The 14004-nt window shown below is 33.9% G+C and overlaps 1 protein-coding gene across 14 annotated transcripts in view; it reads left to right on the plus strand.

Moving 5' to 3' along the window:
* Positions 1-14004, plus strand: part of DZANK1 (double zinc ribbon and ankyrin repeat domains 1) — a 138029-nt gene that overhangs the window by 2683 nt on the left and 121342 nt on the right. For 11 of the 14 annotated variants that reach the window (XM_074287770.1, XM_074287769.1, XM_074287766.1 and 8 more), the window contains exon 2: positions 3797-3920. The exons of 1 other annotated variant lie outside the window; for it this stretch is intronic. In XM_074287770.1, coding sequence (XP_074143871.1) covers positions 3812-3920 — 109 coding nt within the window. In that variant the 5' untranslated portion in view covers positions 3797-3811. Of the gene's footprint in view, positions 1-3794; positions 3921-14004 lie in introns of those variants that run through there. 2 more of the 14 variants (XM_074287776.1, XM_074287779.1) reach the window with 2 other exon arrangements.

The raw sequence follows: 14004 nt of genomic DNA on the forward strand, positions 1-14004 counted from the left end.
TGATCAAGAAGTCTGATTTTTGATTGGTCATTGCAGAAAAGGATTTGGAAAGGTTGACTTCCCAAAAAAGAAATGTATAAAATGTATATTTAAATGTGTATTCAGTGCCTCCTGTGATGTCTTCCACATACATATTAAGATCATAATAGATTCCTTTAATTTTTTAACATGATAGGGCTGGCTTCTGGTGAAGAATATCCTTCTAACAAAGCATAGGATCCCTTTATAGATTTAATCAAATTAACTCTATGTTTTATTGCCCACTACACCTAACTCTAGGGAATAGAAACTATGGGCTAAATACTTTTGAACTATCAGCTAAAGCTGAGGAGATATTAAGAAGATAGAGGAGGATGATAATAACAATAATAGCATTTGTAAGATGCCTTAAAGTTTAAGTCTAAAAATGTTAAAGGAAGAAATCTTATCTGTTAACCCCCAAACCCTCACCCTAGGTATATTTCTATTGACCTAGTACCAATCAGACAAGAATTTATTTAGTGATTATTAGGTTCCAGGTGCTGTGCTAGAGTCTAGGTATATAAGGGGTAGATTAACACATAAAAAAATGAAACTACCCCTCCCCTAAGGAACCTTTCTATTGAAAGACATAACGTGTACACATTTCAATATAATAATAATAACTAGCACTTTTATATAATTTTAGAGTTTGCAAAATGGTTTTAAAATGTTACCTCATTTAATATTCACAACAAATTTTATTCCTATTTTACAGATGAAGAAGTTTAGGCATATAGAAGTTAAGCGATTTCAAAGTTTTATAAAAATAAATGTGAAAACTATCTTTACATGTATTTGGAAAAGTAAAATATTAAAAAAAAAAAAAAAGAAATTGATTTACCCATGGTCATATGGCTAGTAAGTATCTGGATATGACTGGATATGAATTAAGACCATCTTGACTCCAGGTCCAGGAGACTGTGCCTCCTAGCTGCTGATATGACTATCTGTACAAAGTGGTTGGTGGAAAACAGGTGTTAGCATCAAGGAGAGTGAGAAAATGACTCTTCTAGGAGGTTGTACCTGAATTGAGCTTTGAAGGAAGCTAGGAATTCTAAGAGATGGAAGTGACATTGAAGACATAGGAAACATATCTGTGCTCAGGCATGGAAGCAGGAAATGAAATTTTGTATGTAAAAAGTAGCAAGTGGGCCATTTGAATTAGACTGTGAAATGTTAGAAGCAGAGTTATGTGTAATAACATTGGATTAACGTCATTTTTCTAACCCAGTTGCAAAAATTTCAGGAAGAAGTTTACCGTGATCTTAGTTAATTGCAAAATAGCTTTTGGAAAGTAGCCTTGTTTCAAAAGGTCAAGAATTTCAAGGGAATTAATGAAAAAAAAATCAAACAAAGGTGGCCTAGCTGTACCAGATCTAAAATTATATTATAAAGCAGCGGTTACCAAAACCATTTGGTATTGACTAAGATATAAACTAGTTGATTAGTGGAATAGGTTAGGTTCAAAGGACAAAACAGTCAATAACTTTAATAATCTAGTATTTGAAAAACCCAGAGACCCCAGCATTTGGGATAAGAACTCAATGTTTGACAAAAATTGCTGGGAATATTGGAAATTAGTATGGCAGAAACTAGGCATGGATCCACACTTAACACCGGACACCAAGATAAGGTCGAAATGGGTTCATGATCTAGGCATAAAGAATGAGATTGTAAATAAATTAGAGGAACATAGGATAGTTTACCTCTCAGACCTGTGGAAGAGGAAGGAATTTATGACCAAAGAAGAACTAGAGATCATTATTGATCACAAAATAGAAATTTTTGATTATATCAAATTGAAAAGTTTTTGTACAAACAAAACTAATGCAGATAAGATCAGATGGGAAGCAATAAACTGGAAAAACATTTTTACAGTCAAAGGTTCTGATAAAGGCCTCATTTCCAAAATATATAGAGAATTGACTCTAATTTATAAGAAATCAAGCCATTCTCCAATTGATAAATAGTCAAAGGATATGAACAGACAATTCTCAGATGAAGAAACTGAAACTATTTCTAGCCATATGAAAAGATGCTCCAAGTCATTATTAATTGGAGAAATGCAAATTAAGACAACTCTGAGATACCACTACACACCTGTCAGATTGGCTAGAATAATAGAGAAAGATAATGCAGAATGTTGGAGGGTTTGTGGGAAAGCAGGGACACTGATACATTGTTGGTGAAATTGTAAATACATTCAGTCATTCTGGAGAATGATTTGGAACTATGCTCAAAAAGTTATCAAACTGTTCTTACCCTTTGATCCAGCAGTATTACTACTACTGGTCTTATATCCCAAAGAGATACTAAAGAATGGAAAGGGACCTGTATGTGCAAGAATGTTTGTGTCAACCCTCTTTGTAGTGGCCACAAACTGGAAACTGAATGAATGCCCATCAGTGGGAGAATGGCTGAATAAATTGTGGTATATGAATATTATGGAATATTATTATTCTATAAGAAATGACCAACAGGTTGATTTCAGAAAGGCCTGGAGAGATTTACATGAACTGATGTTGAGTGAAATGATCAGGACCATGAAATCATTAAACACTTCAACAACAATACTATATGATGATCAGTTCTGATTGACGTGGCCATATTCAACAATGAGATGAACCAAATCAGTTCCAATGGAGTAGTAATGAACTGAACCAGCTACACCCAGCGAAAGGACTCTGGGAGATGACTATGAACCACTACATAATTCCCAATACCCCTATTTTTTGTCTGCCTGCATTTTTGATTTCCTTCACAGGGTAATGGTACACTATTTCAAAGTCTGATTCTTTTTGTACAGCAAAAGAACTGTTTGGACATATATTGTATTTAATTTATACTTTGACATATGTAACATGTATTGGTCAACCTGCCATCTGGGGGAGGGGGTGGCAGAAGAAGGGGAAAAATTGGAACAAAAGGCTTGGCAATTGTCAGTGTTGTAAAATTACCTATGCATATATCTTGTAAATAAAAAGCTATAATAAAAAGAATGAAAAAAAAAAAAAAAAGAAAAAGAAAGTAGCCTTGTTTCTAGCACTTAACTGAAGAGATTTCAATATTATTTACACTTATCCTGAATACATTTCACAGAATAGAGGTGAGCTCTCAGTTGTCTCCCATTACTTATTTAGGAGAAAAGATTATGCTGTAGGAGAAAAGATTAGCTGTAGCCATTCCTAAATGATCTTTTCAACTATTGAAAGGCAAGAAGGATGAGATCAAACTCATGGCTCTGGTGTAAAGGAGACAGAAGATTTCTTTTAATGATCTTAGGAAGCTCTGAAGAGTATGACGCATATTTTCTGGTCATCTGGATTTTTGGACTGATGCCAAATGTGCCAACGTCTATGTAAATAAGCCATATTTGGAGAAAATAAAAGCAGCCTGTCCAAATTGGTAGAGAAGTTACCTTAGATATGTATTGGCTAGGATGTAATGATAAATCATTTAACCTCTCAGTACCTATGATTTACAAATTTCAGACTGGTTGGATCTGCATCAGTGGAAAGAGTTTTCATTCCCTATACCAATGAAATCAGTCAATAAACATTTATTAAGTACCCACTTTGTGCCAGGCAGAGTGCTGAACAGGACTTGATGAAAAGTTGTTTGTTTTTAAAAGCCTTAATAGTTTTTAATTTAATTCAGAAAGAGTCACTTCTTATTAGCAGTTATATTCAAATAACTGAGTAAATTGTCAGGAGAGCATACATTGTGTATTATTTTCAGACTTGTCTTTTTTTTTTTTTTTTTTTTTTTTCCTTAGACTGTAACAGAGAAAATGACTGCCGGTTCAGTTTATGTTCCTCAGATTATCCCATTAAGGGCTCCTTGTCCAGGAAAAAACAAACATGAAATAAACACCAATACATTTGTAGAAATGAAATCAGGTAAGAATTAAGAATGACTTAAATCATTGTTGATTACACATAATGCAATGCTTACTTGGTTTATTGTGTTTCTTTTCCAGAATTTTAAAATCTACTTCTTTTTTTTAATATGCCTTTATAAGAAATCTCCAGAATCTCTTCAAAGTTTATCAGGGAGTTCATTATTACAGTTTGAAAACCAACATTTTTAATAGGAATACAGCAAATTAATATAGTTCCTAATGAAATATGATTTCTTTATGGTACACAGAAAGATTAGTTTTCTCTTTACATAAACATAAAAATAAATGAATGTTGACATTTAGAAAGGAAACAGATTGAGCCCTGCAGATTATGTACATTTATGCTGTCTGCCTTGATGATTTTAGATGCTTGTATTCATAAGATTCTAGGATTTAGATCTGAAAGGACCTTTGGAGAGACTAGCAGTGTAACTCACAGCTTCATTTTACAGAAGAAGAAACTGGCCATCCAATCAGTCAGCAATTATTAAGTACCTGCTATTAGTCTATGAACAAAACCCCAAACTGAAATAATTTTAAAATAAATTTATTAAGTCATCAATAGAGAAGACAGCCAAAAAAGGAGTGATCCCCCTTCCCCACCACCATCTGTAGGTTACTCATAACATAGGACTCAAACAAAAGAGGAAGGAAACAATAACTGATCTGCCACTATAGAAGCAATTTCCAGATAACACACATGAGTTCAGATGTGTTACAGGAGAAAACTATTCACATTCTTTGAATCATTCTTTGGATCTGAGAGGGTTTCTGGATAACCTAGATCCTGAGATAAGCATTAACTAAGTCTGATTGCTTAGAGATTTCTCAGCCAAACAGGGATAAGTTCAAAAAATTCAATAAAATTTTCTCACACTATTGTACGTCAAGTTCAGTGATAGATGCTGGATATAAAAAGACAAAAATGAAATATCCCTTGATCTCAAAGAGCTTTTAACATATTTGAGGAAACACTATGGAACTCTAGATTAATGGTGGCATTGGGAAGGTTCCTGATTGCAAAATGGCACTTGAAGAAGTCTTGAAGGAAACCTCAGATTCTTAGAGATAGAAGTGAGTCAGGAAAAGTGTTCCACTCATGAGGAACATTCAGTGCAAAGGCAGGAACAGTTGGACTGTTCCTTGTGAGAAAATGCAAGTAGATAATAATACCCAGAAAGGTAAGCTTATTAACCAGATTGTGATGATCTTTAAAAGTCAAGCAAAGACGTGTATTTTATATCAGAGGCAATAGAAAAGAGTCACTGGAGCTTATTGAGTAGAATGACCTAGTTAAGATTTATGCTTTAGGAAAACTACTTTGATTATAGAGTGAAAGATGGGTAGAACCCTGAGGCAGAGAGACTAATTAGGAGAATATTGTAGTGGTCTAGGTCAGAGCCTTGACTAGAATAGTGGCTATATGAATGGAGAGGAGATAGATGCCAGAGAAGTTGTAAAAGTGGAATTAATAAACAGCAGAGAACCTAATACTGGGAATAATTTCAATTAAATATTTGATGGCTGTAGTTGGGAATCTGGGTGCTTGGCAATGCCCTTGATAGAAATAATGAAATTAAGAAAAAGTTTTGTTTAAAAGGAAGGATAATTATTTTTATTTTTAAGAGTAGAGTTAGAAATATCTATGAGACAAATGAGTTGGATAAATCCAATAAACAATTGTTGATAGGGAATAAAGGTCAAGAGGAGAATAGAAGAAATAGTGGAGGCAAAAAATATAAAAACCATGTTCTAGTTATTTGTGAAAAGGAGAAAAGATAATATTTAAAGGAGGTAATCAAAAGACTATATCTTTTTTTAAGGATGAGGATGTGTTTGTAAGAATATGATCTATATTAGGAAATTATTGAAAACTAAAGAGAAAAGGAAATTATATAGGCATCTGCTGAAAGAAATGAGATCAAAGATATGTGGTAGGATTGTCCCTGGAGAAAAGGGGAAAAAACTCTTCATCAGAAAGAAGCACAGAATCTTAAAGTCAGAAGAAACCTCTACCATCATCCCTAAAGCCCCTTCAAATACTTGAAGATAATTACCATATCCCCACAGATTTCTCTTTTCATTAGGCTAAAAATCTCTAACTCCTTCTACTAAACAAATTCTGTAGAATAGCATCTTTCCTTTCACCATCCTGGTTGCACTCTTGTGAGCCTACTTTATGAAGTTTAGCAATGTCTTTTCTAAAATGTATCATCCAGAGCTATTCAAAATATTCCAGATATGGTCTGACATGAACAAAATATATAATTGGATTATCACTTTGTTTTAGATACTTTGTTTTTTCTGGAAAATTTTTGGAAGATGTTATTAAAGAAATTATAGAAAATCTAGAAAAATAAGCAGTTCCACCCAAGTTAGGAAAGGAGCAAGCCACATTGCTTGACCTGGGAGTCAAGTTATCTGATCTTAAAGATTTAGAAGCTTCTCAGAAAATCTTCCTTGAAAAGATACAGCTTGATAAGGAATTATGAGAATATGTAAAATGTGTTGACACCTGACAAATATCATTGTTAACTGTGGGCATCCACAGCAGTTGTTTCAAATTTTACTTTAAACTTTTCCACTAACAATCACTCAAGCAGTCAATAAATATTAACTGCCTATTATGTGTCAGGCACTGTGCTAAGTCCTAGTGACATAAAAAGAGGCAAAAGATAGTTCCTGCCCTCAAAAGGTTCACAATCTAATAGAGGAGATAAGCAAACAAATGTGGTCATATGAGCTGTGTACAGATTAAATAGGAAATAATTAGCAGAGGGAAGTCACTAGAATTAAGAGGGATTGGTAAAATCTTTTTTTTTTTAATTAATTTTTATAATTACAACATTGTCTTTGACAGTACATATGCATAGGTAATTTTTTTTTTAACAACATTATCCCTTGTACTCCCTTCTGTTCCAAATTTTTCCCTTCCTTCCCTCCACCCTCTCCCCTAGATGGCAGGCATTCCCATACATATTAAATATCTTATAGAATATCCTAGGTACAATATATATGTGCAGAACTGAATTTTGTTGTTGTTGCAAAGGAAGGATTGTACTCGGAAGGTAAAAATAACCTGGGAAGAAAAACAAAACAAAACAAAACAAAAACCAGTGCTCACAGTTTACACTCATTTCCCAGTGTTCCTTTTCTGGGTGTAGCTGATTCTGTCCATCATTGATCAACTGGAACTCTTCTCTATGTTGAAGATATCCACTTCCATCAGAATACATCCTCATACAGTATCATTGTTGAAGTGTATAATGATCCCCTAGTTCTGCTCGTTTCACTTAGCATCAGTTGATGTAAGTCTCTCCAAGCCTCTCTGTATTCCTCCTGTTGGTCATTTCTTACAGAACAATAATATTTCATAACATTCATATACCATAATTTACCCAACCATTCTCCAGTTTATGGACATCCATTCATTTTCCAGTTTCTAGCCACTATGAAAAGGGCTGCCACAAACATTTTGGCACATACAGGTCCCTTTCCCTTCTTTAGTATTTCCTTGGGATATAAGCCCAGTAGCACTGCTGGGTCAAAGGGTATGCACATTTTGATAACTTTTTGGGCATAATTCCAGATTGCTCTCCAGAATGGTTGGATTTTTTCACAACTCCACCAACAGTGCATCAGTGTCCCAGTTTTCCCACAGCCCCTCCAACATTCATTGTTATTTGTTCCTGTCATCTTAGCCAATCTGACAGGTGTGTAATGGTATCTCAGAGTTGTCTTAATTTGCATTTCTCTGATCAATAGTGATTTGGAACACTCTTTCATGTGAGTGGAAATAGTTTCAATTTCATCATCTGAAAATTGTCTGTTCATATCCTTTTACCATTTATCAATTGGAGAATGGCTTGATTTCTTATAAGTTAAAGTCAATTCTCTGTATATTTTGGAGATGAGGCCTTTATCAGAACCTTTAACTGTAAAAATGTTTTCCCAATTTGTTACTTCCCTTCTAATCTTGTTTGCATTAGTTTTGTTTGTGCAGAAACTTTTTAATTTGGTGTAATCAAAATGTTCTATTTTTTCTACCAAACATTTAAAGAACAATTAGCCCCAATGTTATATAAATTATTTGAAAAAATAGGGGATGAAGGAGTCCTACCAAATTCCTTTTATGACACAGACATGGTACTGATACCTAAACCTGGTAGATCGAAAACTGAGAAAGAAAATTATAGACCAATCTCCTTAATGAATATTGATGCTAAAATCTTAAATAAGATATTAGCAAAAAGACTTCAGAAAATCATCTCCAAGATAATACACTATGATCAAGTAGGATTTATTCCAGGAATGCAGGGCTGGTTTAATATTAGGAAAACTATTAATATAATTGACCATATTAATAATCAAATTAATAAGAACCATATGATCATCTCAATAGATGCAGAAAAAGCATTTGACAAAATCCAACATCCATTCCTACTAAAAACTCTTGAGAGTATAGGAATAAATGGATTATTCCTTAGAATAATCAGGAGTATATATTTAAGACCGTCAGTAAGCATAATATGCAATAGAAATAAACTGCAACCTTTCCCAGTAAGATCAGGAGTGAAACAAGGTTGCCCACTATCACCATTACTATTCAATATAGTACTAGAAACGCTAGCCTCGGCAATAAGAGCCGAGAAAGAGATTCAAGGAATTAGAGTAGGAAATGAGGAAATTAAACTATCACTTTTTGCAGATGACATGATGGTATACTTAGAGAACCCCAAAGACTCTGCTAAAAAGCTACTAGAAATAATTCAAAATTTCAGCAAAGTGGCAGGATACAAAATAAATCCACATAAATCCTCGGCATTTTTATATATCACTAACAAAATGCAACAGCAAGAGATACAAAGAGAAATTCCATTCCAAACAAATGTTGAGAGTATAAAATATTTGGGAATCCATCTACCAAAGAAAAGTCAGGAATTATATGAGAAAAATTACAAAACACTTGCCACAAAAATAAAATCAGATTTAAATAATTGGAAAGACATTCAGTGCTCTTGGATAGGCCGAGCGAATATAATAAAGATGACAATACTCCCTGAACTAATCTATTTATTTAGTGCTATACCAATCAGACTCCCAAGAAACTATTTTAATGACCTAGAAAAAATAACAACAAAATTCATATGGAAGAATAAAAGGTCAAGAATTGCAAGGGAACTAATGAAAAAAAACTCAGAGGAAGGTGGTCTAAGTGTACCTGATCTAAAGCTATATTATATAGCAGCAGTCACCAAAACCATTTGGTATTGGCTAAGAAATAGACCGGTAGATCAGTGGAACAGATTAGATACAAAGGACAAAAAAGGGTACATCTATAGCAATCTAATCTTTGACAAACCCAAAAATTCCAACATTAGGGATAAAAATTCATTATTCGGAAAAAACTGTTGGGAAAACTGGAAATTAGTATGGCAGAAATTAGATATGGATCCACACTTAACACCATATACCAAGATAAGATCAAAATGGGTCCATGATTTAGGCATAAAGAGGGAGATAATAAATAGATTAGAGGAACAGAGGATAATCTACCTCTCAGACTTGTGGAGGAGGAAGGAATTTATGACCAGAGGAGAACTAGAGATCATTATTGATCACAAAATAGAAGATTTTGATTACATCAAACTAAAAAGTTTCTGTACAAATAATACTAATGCAAACAAGATTAGAAGGGAAGTAACAAATTGGGAAAATATTTTTAAAAACAAAGGTTCTGACAAAGGTCTCATTTCCAAAATATATAGAGAACTGACCATAATTTATAAGAAACCGAACCATTCTCCAATTGATAAATGGTCAAAGGATATGAACAGACAATTCTCAGAGGAAGAAATTGAAACTATATCCACTCACATGAAAGAGTGTTCCAAATCACTACTGATCAGAGAAATGCAAATTAAGACCACTCTGAGATACCACTACACACCTGTCAGATTGGCTAAGATGACAGGAACAAATAATGACAAATGTTGGAGGGGATGTGGGGAAATTGGGACATTAATACATTGCTGGTGGAGTTGTGAAAGAATCCAGCCATTCTGGAGAGCAATCTGGAATTATGCCCAAAAAGTTATCAAACTGTGCATACCCTTTGACCCAGCAGCGCTACTACTGGGATTATATCCCAAAGAAATACTAAAGAGCGGAAAGAGACATATATGTGCCAAAATGTTTGTGGCAGCTCTTTTTGTTGTAGCTAGAAACTGGAAGATGAATGGATGTCCATCAGTTGGAGAATGGTTGGGTAAATTGTGGTATATGAAGGTTATGGAATATTATTGCTCGGTAAGAAATGACCAGCAGGAGGAATACAGAGAGGGTTGGAGAGACTTAAATCAACTGATGCTGAGTGAAATGAGCAGAACCAGAAGATCACTGTATACTTCAACAACAATACTGTATGAGGATGTATTCTGATGGAAGTGGAAATCTTCAACATAAAGAAGATCCAACTCACTTCCAGTTGATCAATGATGGACAGAGGTAGATACACCCAGAGAAGAAACACTGGGAGGGGAATGTAAATTGTTAGCACTAATATCTGTCTGCCCAGGTTGCATGTACCTTCGGATTCTAATGTTTATTGTGCAACAAGAAAATGATATTCACACACATGTATTGTACTTAGACTATATTGTAACACATGTAAAGTATGGTATTGCCTGTCGTCGGGGGGAGGGAATAGAGGGAGGGGGGGTAATTTGGAAAAATGAATACAAGGGATAATATTATAAAATATATATATATATATATATATATATATATATATATATATATATATATTTAAAAAAAAAAATGTTCTATTTTGTGATCAATAATGGTCTCTAGTTCTCCCTTGGACACAAACTCCTTCCTCCTCCACAAGTCCGAGAGGTAAACCATCCCATGTTCCTGCAATTTATTTATGATTTCGTTCTTTATGCCTAAATCTTGGACCCATTTTGATCTTATCTTAGTATGTGGTGTTAAATGTGGGTCCATGCCTAGTTTCTGCCATACTAATTTCCAGTTTTCCCAGCAGTTTTTGTCAAATAATGAATTCTTATCCCAAAAGTTGGGATCTTTGGGTTTGTCAAACACTAGATTGCTATTTTTATTCACTCTCTTGCCCTTTGAACCTAACCTATTCCACTGATCAACTAGTCTATTTCTTAGCCAATACCAAATGGTTTTGGTGACTGTTGCTTTATAATATAGTTCTAGATCAGGTACAGCTAGACCACCTTCATTTAATTTTTTTTTTTCATTACTTCCCTTGAAATTCTCGACCTTTTGTTGTTCCATATGAATTCTGTTGTTACTTTTTCTAGGTCATTAAAATAGTTTCTTGGGAGTCTGATTGGTATAGCACTAAATAAATAGATTAGTTCAGGGAGTATTGTCATCTTTATTATATTAGCTAGGCCTATCCAAGAGCACTGAATGTCTTTCCAATTATTTAAAACTGACTTTATTTTTGTGGCAAGTGTTTTGTAATTTTGTCCATATAATTCCTGACTTTCCTTTGGTAGATATATTCCCAAATATTTTATACTATCGACCATTATTTTGAATGGAATTTCTCTTTGTATCTCTTGCTGTTGGATTGTGTTGGTAATATATAAAAATGCTGAGGATTTATGTGGGTTTATTTTGTATCCTGCAACTCTGCTAAAATTCTGAATTATTTCTAATAGCTTTTTAGCAGAGTCTTTGGGGTTCTCTAAGTATACCATCATGTCATCTGCAAAGAGTGATAGTTTGATTTCCTCATTTCCTACTCTAATTACTTGAATGTCTTTCTTGGCTCTTATTGCTGAAGCTAGCGTTTCTAGTACTATATTGAATAGTAATGGTGTTAGTGGGCAACCTTGTTTCACTCCTGATCTTACAGGGATAGGTTCTAGTTTATTGCCATTACATATGATATTTACTGAAGGTTTTAAATATATGCTCGTTATTATTTTAAGGAATAGTCCATTCCTATACTTTCAAGCGTTTTTAGTAGAAATGGATGTTGGATTTTATCAAATGCTTTTTCTGCATCTATTGAGATGATCATATGGTTTTTATTAATTTTATTATTAATATGGTCAATTATACTAATAGTTTTCCTAGTATTAAACCAGCCCTGCATTCCTGGTATAAATCCTACTTGATCATAGTGTATTATCCTGGGGTTGATTTTCTGAAGTCTTTTTGCTAATATCTTATTTAATATTTTAGCATCAATATTCATTAAGGAGATTGGTCTATAGTTTTCTTTCTCAGTTTTCAATCTACCTGGTTTAGGTATCAGTACCATGTCTGTGTCATAAAAGGAATTTGGTAGGACTCCTTCAATCCCTGTTTTTTTCCCAGATAGTTTATATAGCATTGGAGTTAGTTGTTTTTTAAATGTTTGGAAGAATTCACATGTAAATCCATCTGGTCCTGGGGATTTTTTCTTAGGGAGTTGGTTAATAGCTTGTTCTATTTCTTTTTCTGAGATGGGACTATTTAGACTGCTTACTTCTTCCTCTGTTAATCTGGGCAAGCTATTAGATTTTTGAAGGTATTTTTTCCATTTCATTTAAGTTATAAAATTTATTGGCATAAAGTTGAGCAAAGTAGCTCCTAACTATTGTTCTAATTTCCTCTTCATTAGTGGTGAGTTCTCCCTTTTCATTTTCAAAACTAACAATTTGCTTTTTCTCTTTCCTTTTTTTAATCAGGTTTACTAAGGGTTTGTCTATTTTATTGGTTTTTTCATAGAACCAACTCTTAGTTTTATTAATTCAATAGTTTTTTTAAGTTTCAATTTTATTAATCTCACCTTTTATTTTTAGAATTTCAAGTTTAGTTTTTGGTTGGGGGTTTTTAATTTGTTCCTTTTCTAGCAATTTTAGTTGTAAGCCCAATTCGTTGGCCCTCTCTTTCTCTATTTTATGCAAGTAGGCCTGTAGAGATATAAAACTTCCCCTTATTCCTGCTTTGGCTGGATCCCACACATTTTGGTATGATGTCTCATTATTGTCATTTTCTTGGGTGAAGTTATTAATTATGTCTATGATTTGCTGTTTTACCCAATCATTCTTTAGTATAAGATTATTTAGTTTCCAATTATTTTTTGGTCTGTTTTCCCCTGGCTTTTTATTAAATGTAATTTTAAGTGCATTGTGGTCTGTAAAGGATGCATTTACTATTTCTGCCTTACTGCATTTGATTTTGAGGTTTTTATGCCCTAGTATATGATCAATTTTTATACAGGTTCCATGAACTGCTGAGAAGAAAGTATATTTCTTTCTGTCTCCATTTAGCTTTCGCCAAAGATCTATCATATCAAACTTTTCTAGTATTCTATTTACCTCTTTGACTTCTTTCTTATTTATTTTGTGGTTTGATTTATCTAATTCTGAGAGTGCAAGGTTGAGATCTCCCACTATTACAGTTTTGCTGTCTATTTCTTCTTGCAGCTCTCTTAATTTCTCTTTTAAGAATTTAGATGCTGCACCACTTGGTGTGTATAAGTTTAATATTGATACTGCTTCATTATTGATGCTACCCTTTAGCAGGATATAATGCCCTTCCTTATCTCTTTTAAGTAGATCAATTTTTGTTTTTGCTTGATCTGAGATGAGGATGGCTACCCCTGCTTTTTTGGCTTTGCCTGAAGCATAGTAGATTCTGCTTCATCCTTTTACTTTTAGTTTGAATGTATCACCCTGTTTCAGGTGTGTTTCCTGTAAACAACATATAGTAGGATTCTGACTTATGATCCAATCTGCTAACTGCTTCCTCTTTATGAGGGAGTTTACCCCATTCACATTTATGGTTAGAATGACTAATTCTATATTGCTTGCCATCCTGTTAACCCCTGCTTATGCTTTTCTCCTTTCCTTCCCTCTTACCCCCCTACCCAGTATTAAACTTGTGAACACCACTTGCTTTTCACAGCCTTCCCTTTTTAGTGTCCCTCCCCCACTTTAAAGTTCCTCCTCTTATTTTACCCCTTTTCCTCACAATTTCTGTATTCCCTTCCCCTTAGCTTACTCCTTCCCTCTCACTTTTCAATGAAGTGGAAGAAGTTTCACCATAAA

Source organism: Sminthopsis crassicaudata, chromosome 2, assembly GCF_048593235.1.
Source record: "Sminthopsis crassicaudata isolate SCR6 chromosome 2, ASM4859323v1, whole genome shotgun sequence".
NCBI classification, from domain to species: Eukaryota; Metazoa; Chordata; class Mammalia; order Dasyuromorphia; family Dasyuridae; genus Sminthopsis; species Sminthopsis crassicaudata.